At 37.5% G+C, this 19,373-nt stretch overlaps 1 protein-coding gene across 8 annotated transcripts in view; it reads right to left on the bottom strand.

The window, feature by feature from the left end:
• The window catches only part of YAP1 (Yes1 associated transcriptional regulator), a 107,677-nt gene that overhangs the window by 33,101 nt on the left and 55,203 nt on the right, over positions 1-19,373 (bottom strand). For 4 of the 8 annotated variants that reach the window (XM_060160271.1, XM_060160276.1, XM_060160274.1 and 1 more), the window contains exon 4: positions 4,102-4,221. In XM_060160271.1, the coding sequence (XP_060016254.1) occupies positions 4,102-4,221 (120 nt within the window). The remainder of the gene's footprint in view (positions 1-4,101; positions 4,222-19,373) is intronic. The other 4 variants (XM_060160273.1, XM_060160277.1, XM_060160275.1 and 1 more) reach the window with 1 other exon arrangement.

Here is a 19,373-nt window from a genome sequence, read left to right as displayed (position 1 = left end):
ATAATATAATTCACAACCAAATACTGACATTTTAGGATCACCAGGCGAGATTTAAAAGAGGGTAAGGAGGGCTTCCCTGGTGGCGCAGTGGTTGAGAGTCCGCCTGCTGAGGCAGGGCACACGGGTTTGTGCCCCGGTTCAGGAAGATCCCACATGTCGCGGAGCGGCTGGGCCCGTGAGCCGTGGCCGCTGAACCTGTGGGAGAGGCCACAACAGTAAGAGGCCCGCGTACCGCAAAAAAAAAAAGAGGGTAAGGAAAACAAAACAAAAAACCAAAGAACTTGTTTTTAATGCACGAATATAAAGAGACTTGCTTCAATAAAATTCAAATGATTTGATGTTGGTATTCTAGCTACCCAAGACTCCATTAATGGAGTTACAGATTTAGTTTCTACAGCCTTTAGTGTTTTTTCCTACCTCTACCAGAACAGGCTTAGGTACATTTAGGTACATTTTCATCAAAAGTAAAATATTACTTATAACAGCTATCAGAAATATTTAGTCTTCAAGGAAAAAGGTTAATGAATGTCTAAACAGTTAAAAAATTTAACAGACCTTTAATTATTGATGCAAAATATTTAACTTTGATAAGAAAGATGTGAACAACTTTTGGCTTTTGACTTAATAGCAAGTTTTGGGAAACTTTGAAACCAAGGACCAAAATCAACACCTAGGTTTTAATTAGCTGTGACATTTCCATGCACAGAATTTCTATGCACAGAATTATTGATAGTAATTATAAAGGATATTCTGAATTCGCCAACTAGGTTGTTTATTACCTCCTTTAAGTCTCAAAAGATACACCTTTTAATCCAAATCTCTAGTTCCAGTTCTAGTTCTGTTTATTTTATTTACACCCAACGTGTTTTTAATCCCAGTGGTCCCATCAGCACTTACTTCCAGAAACACAGATTCTAACACTACTTATTATGTCCTTTTATATAAACAGGGACAACAACATTACATAAAAGATCAGTTCATTGACCATTAATATTCTGGAATAGAGTTTTCATTCTGAAAAACAGGAATTATAATTTTTGTGTATGTTTTCATTAGGGCTTTTACTGGAAAATATTCAAATGGCTATTATTATATAAAACAATAAATAATTTTACAACATACAAGAAAATATTTAAACCTGAGACTCTTCATGTTTGCAAGTATAAAATCTCTAGGAAAAAGAGTGTTAATAAGAAATAATTTAATGACCTGCATAATACTCAAGCATCAACTTTCTTTAATACAGTGTGAAAACATTCCTAATATGATTCCTTAAAAACAAACAAAAGCCCTCCTTTTTTCGAAGTCAGTAAATATCAGCTAATTCTTATTGGCACTGGATGTCACTTCATGATTTGTTACAAATTACTAATCAATGCTGTAAAATAATATGTCAACGATATATAGTTTTTAGGGAGGGGCAAGATAAGGGTATGGGATTAAGAGATACAAACTACTATGTATAAAACAAATAAACAACAAGAATACATTGTACAGCACAGGGAAATAGTCATTATCATATAACTTTAAATGGAGTTTAAGCTTTAAAAATGTTGAATCACTGCTATACACCTGAAACTAATATTGTAAGTCAACGTAAAATAAAAACTTCAATAAAAATTTTTAAAAGATACATAGTTTTTAAATGTTAAAGAATAAAAAATCAGATAAAAAAGAAACAATGCATAACTAATTATTTAATTTCCTGAATTTATGTTACATGGATAATTTATTAACTTCATGTGGGATGTGAATTATTCTAAAGCAGCTGATAAAGAACAGAAATATAAAAGAGGCTGGTGTTTGAAGGAGGTGAGTGATAAAGTCAAGCTTATCAGATGTAAGGTGTATCTTCTACTCTAAAATGTCAAAAGACATAGGTCAACTTGACTTAAGGTAAAAAATGGTAAATACTTTCATATAGATTTGGGGAATATAGGAAAACAAATTTCACAACCATGAAAGCAATAACCTATCATTTGTTGGTGTCTGCATGGTTCAAAGGGTCAGAAAGGGGATAGTCTATATTTTTTTGGCAGATAAAATGCAATCCACCATAGAACTTCAGATTTCAAGGAAAACTCCTTCAAATTCAGCAGCTAACAGCTTGTCTCTATTTGCTGTCACTCTGGATCAGAGAAACCCACACTTTTTTTTTTCCCTTTCCTGCTCCCCTTCAGTTACACTTGAGCTCTCTGACTGAAAAGGTCTGGAACAGATTAAAAGTCGGGCCACAAAATAAAAAGCTTTGGCATGTTGTCAAGCCTGTCTGGATTACACATACACAGTGGGCCCAAAAAGGGAAACTAAACGCAGTAAGAGTATTTTATGAAAACTTTTCTTGGCATAGCTAACTGTACGCTGTGTGTACATACGTGTTGAAGGTGGGAGGGAGATTATCATTATTTTTTTTTGGTACTTTCTCCCATTTAGAAAAAAAGACCAAGCTGTGTGTGTAATTAATGAATCTACTTAAGCTCACAGCCAAGTTGTTTTATTTCACTTTTTATTAACTGAAAATACTTAAAAAAAAAAAAAGCTTTGTTCCAATTGCTGATTTCTACAGTTAGCTAAGGGTTAATCATCATTTTTCATAATCTCGTGTAGAGGGAAAAAAAATCCCACAGTACCATTTTTTAAAATTTCCAAAACATGGACAAGCAGAATTCATTTCATTAAAGATGATTTAAGGAAACATGTCTGTTATCGTTCTAGTCCATACAAATGGCAACATTTATTAAATTCTCTACCTTACTTGGTTTCCTGTTTCAACCACAAGGGCTTATTCAAGCATTAAATAGAATCTGAAGTTGCAAATTATTAACATGCCACATTACTTTTTTAACACTCAAATAGGTCTTGAAACTCAAAAGGCTAGCATTTAAGCCAAACCGGATATCTGTCAAAATGACAGTCTCTGCCCTGATCCCACCTTTGACTTGACTTGAATAGGGGATTCAATCAGTTCATAAAGCTGGCCAATCAGTAAGCTTGGGGCAAACCCAAATGTTGGGGGTTTAAAAAGGTATACATATAGATATAGGAGAACTGCTCAGAATGTTCCTGACGGGGAAGTTATTTTACCCAACCAGCTCTGGGTAGAGTTTTTCTTTCTCTTTTTCCCCCAGGACTGTGTTTTGATGGCATTCACAGAGTTAATTCCTCTTTCCCATAAGGGCCCCACAGTTGTTGTTAGGTCAACCCCAGTAAAGCTTCAAAGGTTCCGAGTTCCCTCAGTCTGACCTACTCAGTGATCTGCACATTGTTTTCATTTAGCTGCATCCAGTCCAAGACGAAAGCTTTAAAACCACAATGATCTGCTCCTTTTTAAATACATTTTTCCATGGCTTTGGAAAAATGTCTCAGAAACCCAACTGAAGAAACTGAAAACAGTGAAAAAAAATGTGTAAAAAGGCCCTAAAAAAAATGTATACTATTATCAAAATATGCACATTTGGGAGGCGAGTATTTCTTTGTGCAAATGGTGATTTTTGTCATTTGATTTGGAGGGAAATATGGCTTATTTTGGGTTTGTTTCCTAAATGAAAAACAAAGGAAAAACCCCCTTTACTTAAAAAAGGGGGGAGCAGAAGCGAAGAGAAGGAAAAAAAGGCTTTCATTGGTCTATCTCTAGGGTGACGGGGTACCCACCCCCCCAGGATAGAAAACATTATAATACCCAGGCACAGGATGGTACTCGTTGCTCTCTTAAGTTAAGCATAAGCAGACACCACGTTACTGACAAAAGTTGATATCCCAGGTTTTAGATGAAGCGACAGACTGATTATTTCTGTAGCTAGAAAGATCATTTTAAACACGATCACTGCGTTTTCCCAAAATGTGAAAGGAACAGCGAGTCTGGTTAGTAAACCACCACAACATTCCTCCAACCCCATCCCAAGAAGTCCAAGCTAAAAGGCTGATTTAGACCTGAATTTCTCAAGTTTAAAGTGAAAGGTATAAAAACAGTACTTGGATAAGTTGGATGGGCAGTCATTTTTTAAAATTATGAAGCAGTGCAATTTAATTTAAATGTACCTTCCCAAATTCACATACCAAAAAACAGTCATCAAAAATATCTAAAAAGATTTTGAGATGAACCTTTACCAAAACGAGGGTCAAGCCTGGGGTCTAGCCAAGAGGTGGTCTTGTTCTTATGGTTTATATAGTATATTTCTCCATCCTGAGTCATGGCTTGTTCCCATCCATCAGGAAGAGGACCTATAAATACAGAAAAAAAATCACGGTTGGTTTTTAACTTGGTGCATCTAAAAAAAAGTGAGAGGGGTGCTAATTTAAAAAGAAAACACATCCTGACATAAAACAACTCATTAATGCAGAATTAACAATGTGCTCAGAGAAGAAAGGTAAACCTGTATACTTGATTCTTCTCCACTAAAAGGAAATTACCCAATAACAAAATCTATACCCCCAAAGACACAGATGTAAAAAAGGTCAGATTTTTAGAAAATGCTCTGGAAGTCATGACCCAAATAACTGTTATTAGTGTTAATATAAGACATGGAGTGCTACAGCTCAGGGACCATCCCCCAATCCAGTCAGTTTTGGGACAGTATCTTCCTAGAGACCCCAAAAGGTTCTTTAATAAGGAATATATGCAAGTGTTCTCAGAGTACCTACAGTATCATAAACATTCTGCTTAATATAAAGCACAGTTTAGCTAAGACTGCCAAGTACCATTTATTTCCATTATTTATGTGACTGACTCACACCAAGAAAACTATAATAGAGAAAACATGGTTCAAAAAAGCTTATTCTTAAGCAGACTGGAAGTTGCTAGGAGGTGGGGATTGTGGCTAGAAGTTTAAGTTTGTCAGAGACTTGGGAAGGGGGCAGAGTAAACACCACAACTGCCGGAAGGCAAATTTCTCAGGAAGAAAAAGAGAAAAGGTACAAATTTCAAAGCTACTGAGTGAGGAAGTAATACCTGGGAGATAGGGCTAAAGAATATAGAAAGTGTAAGAAGATTATTCGATCTTTATGAGGGAAGGGAGGCTAGATAGTTGCTTTTAAGAGGTAATAGCAATGAAAAGAGAGGCCCAGTATAAACCACTAAATTCAGGCATATTTCCTCCTTGTCTCTCCCACTCCCCGGCTTCCACTTCCCACTCCCACCAGGAATCAGAAAAGGCAAAGGTAAATTGGGAGAGTCTGAGCAAATGCCTAAAATTTTCCATCTGTGGACCAACACGAATTGACTGCTTACTGGTTGCCAGTCCCTGTGCTAAGTATATTAGGTACATTAACTCGTTTAATCCTTACAATGACCAAGGACATAAGCAGTAGTACTATCTCCATTCTAATGGGGAAACTGAGGCACAGAGTGGTTTAGTCGGTACATCACAAAGCTAGTGTCAGAGATGATAAACTTAGCAGCCTAACTCCTGAGACATTTTTCTCATACCAACACTTCTTTTTATTCACCTCCCACATCCAAGATCAGAGACTAAGTATGTTTCCTGTGCAAAAATGGAACAAGTTCCTTCTTTCTATACTGGCAGTCCAACAGCCTTAAGAGTAATGCTGAAAGAGTAACTTTGGTTAAACAGACCACTCACACAGGCCCATGGGACCCAAGGCCCTAATTCTAGGCCAGTTTCATTTGTATTAGGAACAGACCAATTTGCTCCTACAGTATTATCAAAGATCTACTTTGATGGGGTCAAAATCCTGTTAGGGAATGCAGGTATGTGGAACCAGAGTGTTCTGTACTCCTAGACAGGCCACAGGGGGAAGACCCTTCTCCAATCCTGAATATGGAACTCTGCACACAATGCTAACCATGTCCAGAGTTGAACTTTGCTGCAGAAATCCTGTGTTTACTAAAAAGTGAATGGGAAGCAGATCTGTTTAACACATGTAAATCAAACAAACCACTTTTCTCAGCAGCCTTCAGTGTCACTTTGGGTTCTATTTCCCCACTAGGAAGACAGAACCTCCAGAACTGAATATTAAGGGTTTGTTACTGACTTTAATTGCGAAGATGGCTCAATTGTAAAATGCTTCTGAAAAACAAGTAATTAAAATTCTAACTTCCTAAGATATCATGATGATGAACAAGTCAACAAAAGTCACTGGATGCCTTTGGAAGCATCAACCCAATGGCCCTAACAGACCTCATTATAGCCTCCAAACCTGCCTCCTGAGTAAATGGATTCCCTACTTTTTTTTTTTTTAAACAATATCACTCTCTACCTTTGTTGTCTGAGTTAGAACCAAGATCAGTATCTTGGATACAAATCAACTTTCCCTTTCTGCTCTACCCACTCCATGCTGTAGACTCCACTTAACACTCTGACTGATCTGTTGCAGCCCATCTCTAAGAATTCAACCATCAATAATTTTCAGCTCTTTTTCTTAACCACTACAGATCTTTGTTCCTGGTGTCTGACTTCTTGTTTCCTCTCCTCATTCCAGTGTCTCCTATCCAGCAGCCACCAGGGTTTTCTTCTTAAAATACTACCCAATCAACATTTATATGTTACTCACTGATTTTAAAAACGTTTCCCTTGCTCTCTACCATCAAAAGGAAAATGCCAGCTGGACTCATTTCTTAATAAGTCTTCCTCACACACCCAACCCTCACTCTACTTCCCCAAGTTTTCACAAAATCATGCCATCTCCTTGTATGTACTATTCATGTTATCACAGACAGCCTTCTGCCCCATCTCTTATAAACTCTTATTCACCTTAAAAGAGAAAGCTCAGATGTCACCCCTTTGATTCAGCCTTCCCTGATTACCCCACATAAAATGCTTAACTTCCTCTTCTACTCTGTATTAATGTTTTAACAGATAGAGCTGTATTTATTTGCTTACATGTCTGCCTTCCTGACAATGACCAGGCCACTTATCTTTTAACTCGTGTCCAGTATCTGAGTAATTGCTCACTAGATATTTAATGGAAGAATGAACATCCTGCCTTCTAATACTTTGAACTTTCTATAAACAAGCTTAAAATCATATAGTACATATATGGGGTTGGCCAAAAAGTTCGTTTGGGTTTTCCCATAAGATGTATACGGAAGATAAATATCACAAATATATCAAAAGCTTCAAATTGTCTATGCATTCACACACTGACATGAGCCACAAACATTCCTTCACAGCGACTGTACTCATTAGCCTATCACAGAACCAGATTTTGTCATAAACTATAAAACTTTTAATACAAAATTGTATTTATATATTTATAATTCATATACATGCCCTATCTGTGATTTTAAAAAATAAAAGCTACACACTGTACAGACACTCTTAACTCATAGCTGTAGGCAACATTTTTGGATGGAATTTCTCCCCCAATAAAATCAACGGCATATTTTATGTACATGAAGGCTAAACTGCATAAAGACAGTTCAGTTTCCCAGATATGCATCTCCTTTTAGGGCAGGTTTATAAATTTTAAAAGGTGGGCTTCCCTGGTGGCTCAGTGGTTAAGAAATCTGCCTGCCAATGCAGGGGACAGGGGTTCGAGCCCTGGTCTGGGAAGATCCCATATGCTGTGGAGCAACTAAGCCTGTGGGCCACAACTACTGAGCCTGTGCTCTAGAACCCGCGAGCCAAAACTACTGAGCCTACGTGCCACAACTACTGAAGCCTATGTACCTAGAGCCTGTGCTCCGCAACAAGAGAAGCTACCGCAATGAGAAGCCCCATGCACCACAACAAAGAGTAGCCCCGCTCACCACAACTAGAGAAAGCCCACGCACAGCAACGAAGACACAACGCAGCCAAAAAAAAAAAAAAAAAAAATTAAAAAGGCAAGACAAATGTACACCTCAGAATCACTTTCTTAGCTACAAGAGTTGTCATGTAATTTCTGTGAAGTTTCTGATACATGCATTTATGTAATACTGGTATTGAAGGCAGTAAAGCAATATATACTTTTAATGTCGTGGCCTAATAAAGGCTTCATTGTCATTCCAATCTGATTCTTGATATAGTGATTCATAACTTCTCTAAAAATTAAAATTTCAATGGGACACTGTGTTAAAGAGACTCTAAATAGATTTCTTAAAATATTTCCCTGAAATATCCTTTTACATAAGACAAATTTCACTAACATTAGATTAAGTAAAAAGGGAAAAAAAAGAATTAAATATGGCACAAGATGTTAAGGAAAAACCCAAAACAACTTTTTTTCAATTAATAAGCTTATAAGCAGAATATGTGAATGACGTTATTAATGCAGTGTTTTTTGCACCTTAAACCTTTTGTTCATAAGTGTATTTCACTTTTACAGTTCATCTGAAATTTTTAAAAAATGTTTAAGATTTGTAGAAATGAATAATGGAAAAGTGAAAGTTTCTTGTAATCTATTCCCTGGGGGAAAAACTGAACAACTTTAGTTTTGTGATATGTTCTGGATTTTTTTCTTGTGCACAGTTTGTGACACACATGCATAACCACTGATGTCATGCTCTACCTGAACCATACTTGCTATATTCACTTAATATATATTATAGACATCTTTTCTTAACACAACACGTAAGTCTCTCTCATTCTTTTTAATGGCTTCACAGATCTTATGCACAGATATATTAGAATTCATTTATCCCTTTTCCCAGTGTTACATATCAGTTCTTTGTAAATTTTTTTGCTCTTATAAATAATAGTGCAATGCACAACCTCTGGGGGGCAGCAATGGCAGCAACACCTCTACCACTAACTAGCTCCATTAGTACCATCACACACCATGTTCTTAGCCATATCATACAGATGAAACACAGTTACATTCCGACAGATCACTTGCCCAAGGTAAACAATAAAGTAAACTTCCCTAAGGTAAAGATTTAAACCCAGGCAGTCTGACTTCAGAGCTTCTGCTTTTAAACCATACAACACACTGCTTCCCAAAGATATAAATACATTCCCCAAAACTTATGCAGGTGTTTCCATACATTAAATTTGCAAACAATCAAAAACAAAGCTCTAACTAATTTTAGACATGAGGATATAAAGGAGAGACAAGCCCGGTATACAAATAAAGAGCATAGTGATTTCTGCCTATTTTCTCATCATATTTCTAATTAAAGAATTAAATAATGTACATATGAAATAGAATAATTACTATATAATTAATTTTATAAGCACTCATATTGATACCAAATATACATACTAAACACAAAAGAATGCTTTTATATTCACTTATGTTGTTCATTTAACATTGGATAAAAATTTAATGTTGTGTGTAAAGAGACTGTCTAAAATAGGATGTCCGGGCTTCCCTGGTGGCGCAGTGGTTGAGAGTCTGCCTGCCAATGCAGGGGACACGGGTTCGTGCCCCGGTCCGGGAAGATCCCACATGCTGTGGAGCGGCTGGGCCCGTGAGCCACAACTACTGAGCCTGTGCGTCTGGAGCTTGTGCTCCGCAACAAGAGAGGCCGCGGCAGTGAGAGGCCCGCGCACCGCGATGAAGAGTAGCCCCCGCTCGCCGCAACTAGAGAAAGCCCACGCACAGAAAAGAAGACCCAGCACAGCCAAAAATAAATAAATAAATGAAATTTTAAAAAAATTAAAAAATAAAATAAAATAGGATGTCCGCTTTATAAAAAAAGAAAGCTACTACTGATAAAGGCAAAGGAGTAGAGGAGGAAAGATTACCTTTAAACAGCTTTGCACCACAATCGAATTCTTAGTAATAGAAAAAAGAAAACTGAAAAGAAACAAATCTTCAATCTTAAATGTGAACTAAATAAACAACAATCGATCTGGGCTTTATTCACCCACAAAAAGAATTTTCAGTTAAATGCTCTCTCTTTAGAAGAAATTTGGTGACCTGATAATGCAAGGTTTCTATGTCATTATGGTTAAACTAAGCTAACTGCCGAATAACCATAAGAAGGTGAGAAAGCAAGAGTGATATATTTTCTGAATCATCAAGCTGCACAGGCTACTGAAAGTTTGATGCAAGCATCTGTTTGGTCTAGAGTTGGAATGGAGTAAGGTCAGTAAGTCTAAGGGGAAATCTAGGCTTCTCACAAAACTAGATTTATAATAAGAGGAGACTACAGGGACAGATCAAAATAAATGTAGAATACCTTTGAGTTCAATTTACATCTTGATTTTAGTGTCATAAATATTCTAACTTCTCCAAGAAGGAGTATATAAAATGAAGCAAACAGAAGTAGCAATATTTTATTTACTTAAGATAAATACAAGCTGAGCCCCACCCCTAGAATTTCTGACTCAGTAGGTTTGGGGCTGGGCCTGAAAATTCCCAGATGATGCTGATGCTGCTGGTCCAAGGAACATACTTTTGACAAACACTGACCTAAAAATAACTACTTAGAATTCTTTGGCTGGTATAGAACTGTTTCTTGAATTTATGTAACTTGTATAAAACTATAATTATTCACTGTTAGGCATCATGGGCAGTTCAGAGGCCGAACTATCAAGCACTGCATGTCTGAGAATGGCACACAGCCACATCTGCTAGAATAAGATGAGGCAAATGGCTCAACATCTATCAGGATAAATAAAGTCATAAGAAGGGCGATGCTTCTTTTTTTAAAAAACTGAAATGGCTCAAGCAACTATCATGGAGAAGTAGACCAAAATACATTATCTTGTTTGTCCTCTAATGACCAGATGGAAATGAAGAGTAGGACTCTGGAGGCAAGTAAACTGATGTGATCCATGGGAACTACTACTCGTAACTTAGCTTTAAACCATTTTTAGCTGAGAACTCTTCACTTTCTCAATTCAAATGAAGAGTCATCTCTCTGTGCTGGCAAAATATTTTCTTTATTAACTAATGCCATAAAATTTATCACACAGTATTATTTGTTTATATGCATTTTCTTCCAGGCTAGACTGTGAAATACCTAACACAGGAGTGTATATTTTGCATTTTTCTATTTTACTGTCGAGTAGGATGCCTACTACTCAGCAAGGGCAGGAATTTACATGTTGGCTGACATTAATGTAATCAAAACAAAATTCAATTAAAATTCTTTATTTATGCTTGTCAGAGAAAAATATCCCGTTTCATCCTCTCCACGTAAGTTCAATTTCTCCATTATTTGGTATCACTTAAATTGAAGGCACAGGGATATAGCAAATTCTTTTATTCAGTTAAGTATTTATTGAGTCCCTACTATATTCAGGCTCTAATCTAGACCCCTGGACATACAGAGATAAGCAAAACAGTTCCTGTTTCATGGAATTTATGTTCTAGCCAGGAAGACAGGCAGATATGTATAGTACAATGTTGGCTAACAATAAGTGCAGTGAAAAAAAAAACAAAAAACAAAATGAGTGCAAAAAAAAACAACAACAAAAAACAAACCAGCATGAGTGCAAAACCAAAACAACCAAAACAACAAAAACATAAACCTGGAAATGGTGTTTTTAAAATGTGGACTAAGAAGGGCCAAACTGAGAAAGTGACCTTAAAGCTGAGACTCGTACACAATGCAAGCCAGCGTGTGGTGATGTGGGGCATGAGCATTCCAGTCGGGGAAACAGCGAGGAGGCCAGTATGAAGGGGGTAGAATAAGCAAGGAATGAGGTACGGTGATTCACTTTGTTTTTATGATCCAGACTTGATCAGAAAACCTCTCAGCATTTTAACCAGTAAATAGTTGAATGGGTTATACCTAAAGGGGACCACCAATACTAAAGGATAATAACAACGTCTCCAAACTCATGGACAACCTCTAAACATGTGAGAGTGGGCAATAAACATTTTCATCCCAGATTATGCTTACATACACTAAAGGCAGGCCCTTTGACATGGGAAAGATATGGGAGTTTTCCAAGGCTGGGCTATCATGCCTAACCACCACATCAAAGTCTTTTGGAAAAAGGAGGAGATAAAAAATAAGCCCTGGATCAAGAAGGTAAACAGAAAGAGGTCATCATTTTAATAAGATGTAAAGAGGGTGAGAAATTTGAATTAGGACAAGCAAGAGAGAGCGGTAGGCTATAATTAAAGTAATTCATAAATTAGAATTACTTACCCTTGGGGGAAATAAATTTTTATGTAGGATTTACTACTATTGGTTGAATGATAACTACTATAACAAATACTAACTTCCTGCAATGTTTTGAAAACAAATAAAATACTCTATGTCATAATACTGAAGGTGACTCAACATCAACTTCCTGCTCTTGCCTAAGGACCTTCTTGCATTAGTAATGACTAACAAACCATTTGCAATGTCTAATCAAGCCAGAAAGTCTTGATTATGCCACAAGATGAACAACCTCTCCCTCTCACCTGCCCCACAATTCAGGAATAAAGATGTCACCCAGGACACTGAAAGTTTACTAAACACACCCCTATCATGGTTCAAAGTACAGGGCTATCAAGAAGTCGTTTCCTTAGAATGTAAGAGGAGTAGCTGGAGAAGTAGATGCAATACATCTTTCAAAGGAATCTAACTTTGAAGAATTTGTTTTGAAATTCTGGTCTCTTACACTTATGATGAATCACAAACTGTATTATTATACGTAAAGCATTGTTCTAAGTTTTTTGCAAGCAAATTAACTCATTTAACAGTCCCATGGCATAGGTCCTATTATTATTCCCACTTTACAAATGAGGAAACTATTGCCTCAGATCACTTAGCCCAGACTAGTAACTGGCAGAGCCTGGATTCAAACCCAGATAGTTCTAGCTCTCCAGAACTCATGCTCTTAAGTACTACACTGCAAATACGACAAACATTAATGAAAAGTAGTGTTTTTTAAAATTTCTTTTCCTAGAACTTTCATGAAATCCCATTGCTTCAGTCATATTCACATAGATGGCTCCTACATCTTTAATGCTTCTCACAAGGTCAACACTAGTCTTTCTTCTCCACCAACTGGACACCAACACTTCAAAAAACATGTCCTCATATTTTGAGTTGACGTTACTTTAAAATTCAATTGCCCCTGTTCCTCAAATCAAACTTTACTGTAGACTTTCGTATTTCCATGACTAAACTTTAGCAGTAGTCTACCAATTGGTTTTTTCTTTTTTTTTTTTTTTTTTCGGTACGCGGGCCTCTCACTGTTGTGGCCTCTCCCGTTGCGGAGCACAGGCTCCGAATGCGCAGGCTCAGCGGCCATGGCTCACGGGCCCAGCCGCTCCGCAGCATGTGGGATCTTCCCGGACCGGGGCACGAACCCGTGTCCCCTGCATCGGCAGGCGGACTCAACCACTGCGCCACCAGGGAAGCCCTACCCATTGGTTTTAATCAACTGCAACATTAAACATTATATGTACCTTAAGAGCATCTTGCCTCACACCTTCTCTGGGGAAGTAGCTCTATGACTCAGGGCTCCCTAAAGCCCACAGGAAAAATTCTCAAATCTTAATTGGGTTATTCAAGGTCCTCTCTTGTCACGCATTACATAGCACAGTGCACAGGTTCTGAAAGCATCACCACTACCATTCATACCTCTCCTCACCCAGTCTTCTTTCAGTCCTTCAAACTCTTCCTCCTCTCCTCTCTCCAGGACCACCCTGCAGGCACCTTTCTCCCTGCCCTCCTTGCTTAGCTAACGCCTTACTCGTCCCTCCCCAATGTGAATGCCCCCTCCTCAAGAGGGCTTTGCTTACATATACAGTAGTTTCCTCTACTATTGCACCCGGTGCTCTCTCTTTGGTAAGATGATCCTATCACATTAGTAATTTAGTAATCCATTCAAAGTTAGTCCTCCTGCTGCATGGCCTGTCTTTCCAGTACTTAGCAGGGTCATGCACTTTTCACCTCCACACATATCCCCAATGCACACACCCCAGCCTGTCTCCTCCTAGCCTCCACTATTTTTACCCACTGAAATTCCACTCCATTTTCATGCTGTATCTTTGCAAAGCTTTTCTCAATTCCTATCCCACTAGTAAGAGTCCTCCCCACCTGTGAACTGAAATTGCACTTGTTTTTGATTTCGTGGATGCTCACTGAAGATTGTCTTGTATTTGTTCTTTTACACTGAGTTTAATTCAGAATTTATCATTCTGCCCTAGAATACGGAAAAAGAGTTTTCCTTTTTTTTTTGAGTGGGTATGTTCAATTTTGCAAGGTTGCTCAGGACAAGGATGGCATCATTCATCAGAAACTACCACCAGGTTAGACTGTGATTCTTTGATCTTGCAGACGTGTGGTTTTTAAAGTATTTGAGAACTAAAATATATGCACCCCTGACTCTTCTGCAGTTTTGCTTCTAAGGGAGTCTTTCATAACCACTAACATCTGAAATTCATATGCTTGACCTCATAAGTCCTAAACAATCCTTAACAAAATTCTGTCCACACTACTAAAATTTTTAGGTAGACTCAATGGAAAAGGTTGTCGTGTATAATAAACCCTATAATATCACTGTCACTAACTTTTTTTGTGGCTTCAATAAGCAAAACACGGGACAAGCGTGTATAAATGCATTTGTTGAAGAAAAAGCAGGTTATAAAATCAAGGTTTGGTAAAAAAAAATGATTTCTCTTCTGGCTTCCAAAGTAACTGTTTTATTTTCAGGGTGAAAACTGATTTAAAGTGTGCAGCTCTAAGTTATGAGCTCAGGTTTTGTCATTTTTGTGTACTGACCTAGAGGCTGGAAACTAAAAAGATTATAAATATACCGATGAAAATCTGCTTCAGGCAAATAAATGCAAGAGTGGTAGCCAAGCCATTTCTTTTTTTTCCCCCTCGAGTTCAGGTGTTCTCCTATGTCATAAGTAGCTAGAAGATTCTTCTGCCCAACTACTAGAACATACTGATGAGCCCAAACCCCCCGTAGATTACAATGCAGTGTAAGAGGAAACTCTGGCCCATACATCTGCAGGCTTAGATTGGAATTCTGGCAATGTTACTTATCTGTATTCTACTCACTAGCATATACTGTGTCCCCAAGCACCATGCTCATGTCCTGTTTTAGCAGATGCCTCACTGAACTCTACTCATTTGCCTACATCCTGACATTTCTCCCCATCAAGCTCTAAGTCTTGAAGGAATCACCTTGATTTTTTTGCTCTTTATATCCGTAGAGCTTAGCACTACCACCAAATACAACCGAAGTTTGTTGAGCTGAAATGATTAAGAACTTATCTGTGAAAAGAAGGATTGATTGATCTTGGTCAAGTCAGTCTCTCCGATCTTTAGTTTGTGCTTTTATAGATGACAGACTTTTTTTATAAGTTGGTAACGTTTTGCAGCTTTTTTTTTTTTTTTTTTTTGCAGCACGTGGGCCTCTCCCGTTGCGGAGCACAGGCTCCGGATGCGCAGGCTCAGCAGCCATGGCTTACGGGCCTAGCCACTCCGTGGCATGTGGGATCTTCTCAGACCGGGGCACGAACCCATGTCCCCTGCATCGGCAGGCGGACTCTCAACCACTGTGCCACCAGGGAAGCCCCTGCAGCATTTTTATATTAAATGAGCTCTCATATGAAATGGTGGAGTCATCCATTTGTATTAGGCACTTAGTAAAGGTTTTTTCCCAACTGAAAATAGAAATATTAATAAAATAAAACAAGGAATAACAAAGTGGATCTTTAATAACATTTCTATGGTTTTAAGTTCACCATTCTAGAGTCTTCTATCTGTGTAGTCCATGAACCAGCATTATAGCACCTCCTGCAAATCTGTTAGAAATGCAGAATTTTACATCTCACCCCTGACCTATGGAATCAGAATCTGCATTGAAAAAAAATCCCCAGGCGATTCCTTTACACGTTACAAATTGAGAACCACTGATTTAAAATATGGAAAACTAACAATGCTTACTTTAAAACTCTTTTATAGAACTACCTACCACTAACCCAAACTTTACCAGTATAGCAAAAGTACCATTTGATGTTACTTGGTTAAAAAAACAAAAACCAATCATCTTTGATGCATTATAAATGAAATTAAACTCTAGAGACACCATACTTTAAAGAAAACTGTGAAAGGTTTAGATTCAGACAGACCTGGTTTCAAATCCTGAATCCAAGATTTAATTATTAGCCTTCTAACCTTGGGCAAGTTACTAATCTGCTTGATGCTCACTTTCTTTATCCAGAAAATGGAGACAAAGATCTTCTCAATTAATTGTTGAAAGGATTAAAGGAGAAAGTGCTTGACAAAGGGAAGGGCTTATAGTAGGTACTTATAAAAAAAAAAGTCGTTCCCTACTCTTTCCTGGAAGTTTTGCCATTTTGTTCTAACAATATATTTAACTTATGAAAACTTGTGTATAATAATATTGAGATAGGTTTATGAGAAAATAAACCTGGATCTCAAAGAGGAAATGACTGAATAACAACAATAGGGAACCCATAGAAGGTTTTCCCTTAGATAGTGGAAGAACCCTAGAGAGGAGTCATTTTTAATGGGCTCCCAAATTTTTCAGGATAAAGCTCAAACTTCTTAGTTGATCACACAAAGGCCTTCTTTAGATGTCTTTAGTCTCATCTCCCCACCATTCCATCACTACTTATATGGTGCTGGGGGGTGTCAGGCTCAGTAATCTCTCACATAATGCTATCTTTATCTTCCCTTTTCTTCCGTAAACTTAACTCCCACTCATCTACTAAAATTCAGGTTCTAAATTCAACCACTTCTCACCACTTCCCTTCCACCACCTTGGTTCACTGTTTCCCCTGAGTTATTGCAATTGCCCCCTAACTAATCTCCGTACTTTTAAAAAACTTACTCAGATCGTATCACTCCTCTGTTCAAAACCTACAAGTCCCTATATAATAGGGCTTCCGTGCTACCTTTCAGTGACTGTTCCAGTTGCAATGGCCTTCTTCTTACTGTGCCTCAAATGTGCCTCAGCAACTCTAAATCAGCTGTTGTGTTATGCATGGAACATTCCTCCCCTTTTCCTCAGATATCTTCATGGCTCTCAGTTCATTCAGATCTTTGCTCAAAAATCATCAATTATAGAGGCCTACACTGGAGAAACTATCTAAAATGATCATTTCCCTCCTCCATCCCCCAGTCAGTCACTCTCTGGCCCTTAACTGGTTTACTTTTCTTTTCTCTTTCCATTTGTAACTACCTGACACATTGTGTACTTGTTTCTATTCTGTACTCTCACGATTTAGAATCGTGTCCTGCACATATTTTCAATTTTTGTTGAGGGAACGAACAAACCTCTGGCTCCTTAAAGATGTCTGCTCTACCCTCCCGACCACTTATTCACTTGTTCCTCCTCCACTTTCTCGGCACTTGGTGCATGTCTCCCATAACATTTATTGTTATAATTATATGGGAAAAAAATTGTTTTACCTTGACTCCATAATCTGAGGCCATTACAATGATGTCTAGTACAAAGTAGAGCATTTGATATTTGTTGAATGAATGATGTGGAAAGAGAACAATTCAATTGTCTCAAGGTGAATAATAAGACTGTTAAAAATCATCTGTCTCTTTGTCTGTTATAGCTAGATGAACTTCCTAGAGGAAAAGGCCAAGTATAAGTTCAGAGAACTTTCTAATATGCAACTCTTCAGATTTTCTTCAGCGTAACTTGAGTGTTTTAGATTTTAACTTAATAGCTTACAGAGTTTTAGTATGTAAATTTATAAAAGATTAGCTTTCTATAAAGTTCATTTAGACTTCAGACATGTTCAAATAAAGCAATGACCTTTTGGTAAAATTTTAACCTAAAGTTTTATCACCTCTTTACCTTATTGACATCAAAAGAAAATATTATTTTGGAAAACTCTATTGTTGCAGGATTTTTTTCATTTCACTGATGCTGCCTATATATGGTAGTCTATGGATATCATTTTTAAAGAATTAGCATCTTAATCTTTCACACAAATATTTCTCTTATGAGTCATAAAATTATTGTAGCAAGAGAGTAGCCAGAAGGATTTAGAAATCAGTAGGAAAGACAAAAATAATATTCTAACACTTATCAAGAGAAAAAACAGGCATTTATTTGGTTCTTAAATGTAAATAATTTAATCTCTTTCTCATCCTTTCTACTCCAAAGCTGAGCAAAGTTTCCAAATAATCACTACAAATAATCACTGGAGAAAAGTTGAACACGGACACCTATATTTTTAAACACCACTATCTAATAACTCATTATACTAAGAAAGCTGGTGGCAAGGATACGTATCAAATTTTTTTCTTTATACTCTTTACAATATTATCCTACTCTTCTAAGTTAGTCTCTTGGTTAACATAACAGAAATAAGCTTATATCCTTTTCTTCTTCATTAGGTTCAGTATTTACAATAAAATCTCAGTAACTTTCAGAATTCAAATGAACTTTACTTTCCCAAATGATTACTTAAGAGACTTCTAATAGATTTTTTAAAATATTTGTTATTCATGCTCTAAGATCAGGTCAAGGGACATCAACAATCTTGAGTTTCTATATATCTCCCTTTGCTTTAGAAGAAAACCCCTAAAGTAAAGCAAAGACAGAAAGGAATTACCTTGTCTGAAATAATAGGGCATATAACTAAATGTATGAATACGGTACTGCCTAACACACTTGAGATTTAGATAATTATTTGGGATATCACAATTCCCAAGTGGACACAATCTTAGGAAAATGTTGACACTATAAAAAATACTGTTCTGAAGGTACTGAAAAACCAAGTAACTATATGTCCACTTTTCAACATGATTATTTTGGGCTTCTTTAATAAAGGAATGAAGAAATGAGTACTACTTTAAAAATAGTTCTATATCGTACATGCCAATAGCTTAAGTAATACATAAACACACGCCTCGATTCCAGAATAACTGAATTTAAAGTTCTGCTGATATATTTGGGGTGAAGGGTGTCTTGCTCTGGGAGTCATTTTAGAAGTGTAGCTGGGTAGAATCAGAATAAAGAATGATAATTTATCAGCCAACATCTATTGTTCCATTTGCTAAATGTTGCTGCCTTGCCCAGGTATTCTGAGTTTTAATATTATTTAGAAAATACTTTTAAGTTAAAAATCATGACTGGAATCAGTTAATATCAAGAGTGATCCAGGGGGACTTCCCTGGTGGCGCAGTGGTAAAGAGTCCACCTGCCAATGCAGGGGACATGGGTTTGATCCCTGGTCCAGGAAGATCCCACATGCCGCGTCACAACTAAGCCTGTGCGCCACAACTACTGAGCCTGCACTCTAGAGCCCACGAGCCACAATTACTGAGCCTGCGTGCTGCAACTATTGAAGCCCATGCACCTAGAGCTCGTGCTGCACAACGAGAAGCTACCACAATGAGAAGCCCACGCACCGCAACTGAAGACCAGCCCCCGCTCGCCGCAACTAGAGAAAGCCCGTGTGCAGCAACAAAGATCCAATGCAGCCCCCCCCTCCAAAAAAAAAAGACTGATCCCCAGTATAGAGGGAGCGAAAAGCTCTCGCCATCAGAGTAAAGTAGAGGCCATTAGCTGCTCGGACACAAGTGGCATGTTTCATCA

This window comes from Lagenorhynchus albirostris, chromosome 9 (genome assembly GCF_949774975.1).
Source record: "Lagenorhynchus albirostris chromosome 9, mLagAlb1.1, whole genome shotgun sequence".
In the NCBI taxonomy this organism is placed as follows: Eukaryota; Metazoa; Chordata; class Mammalia; order Artiodactyla; family Delphinidae; genus Lagenorhynchus; species Lagenorhynchus albirostris.
The sequence above is the reverse complement of the archived record's forward strand: the minus strand, read 5'-3'. Positions and strand labels throughout refer to the sequence as shown.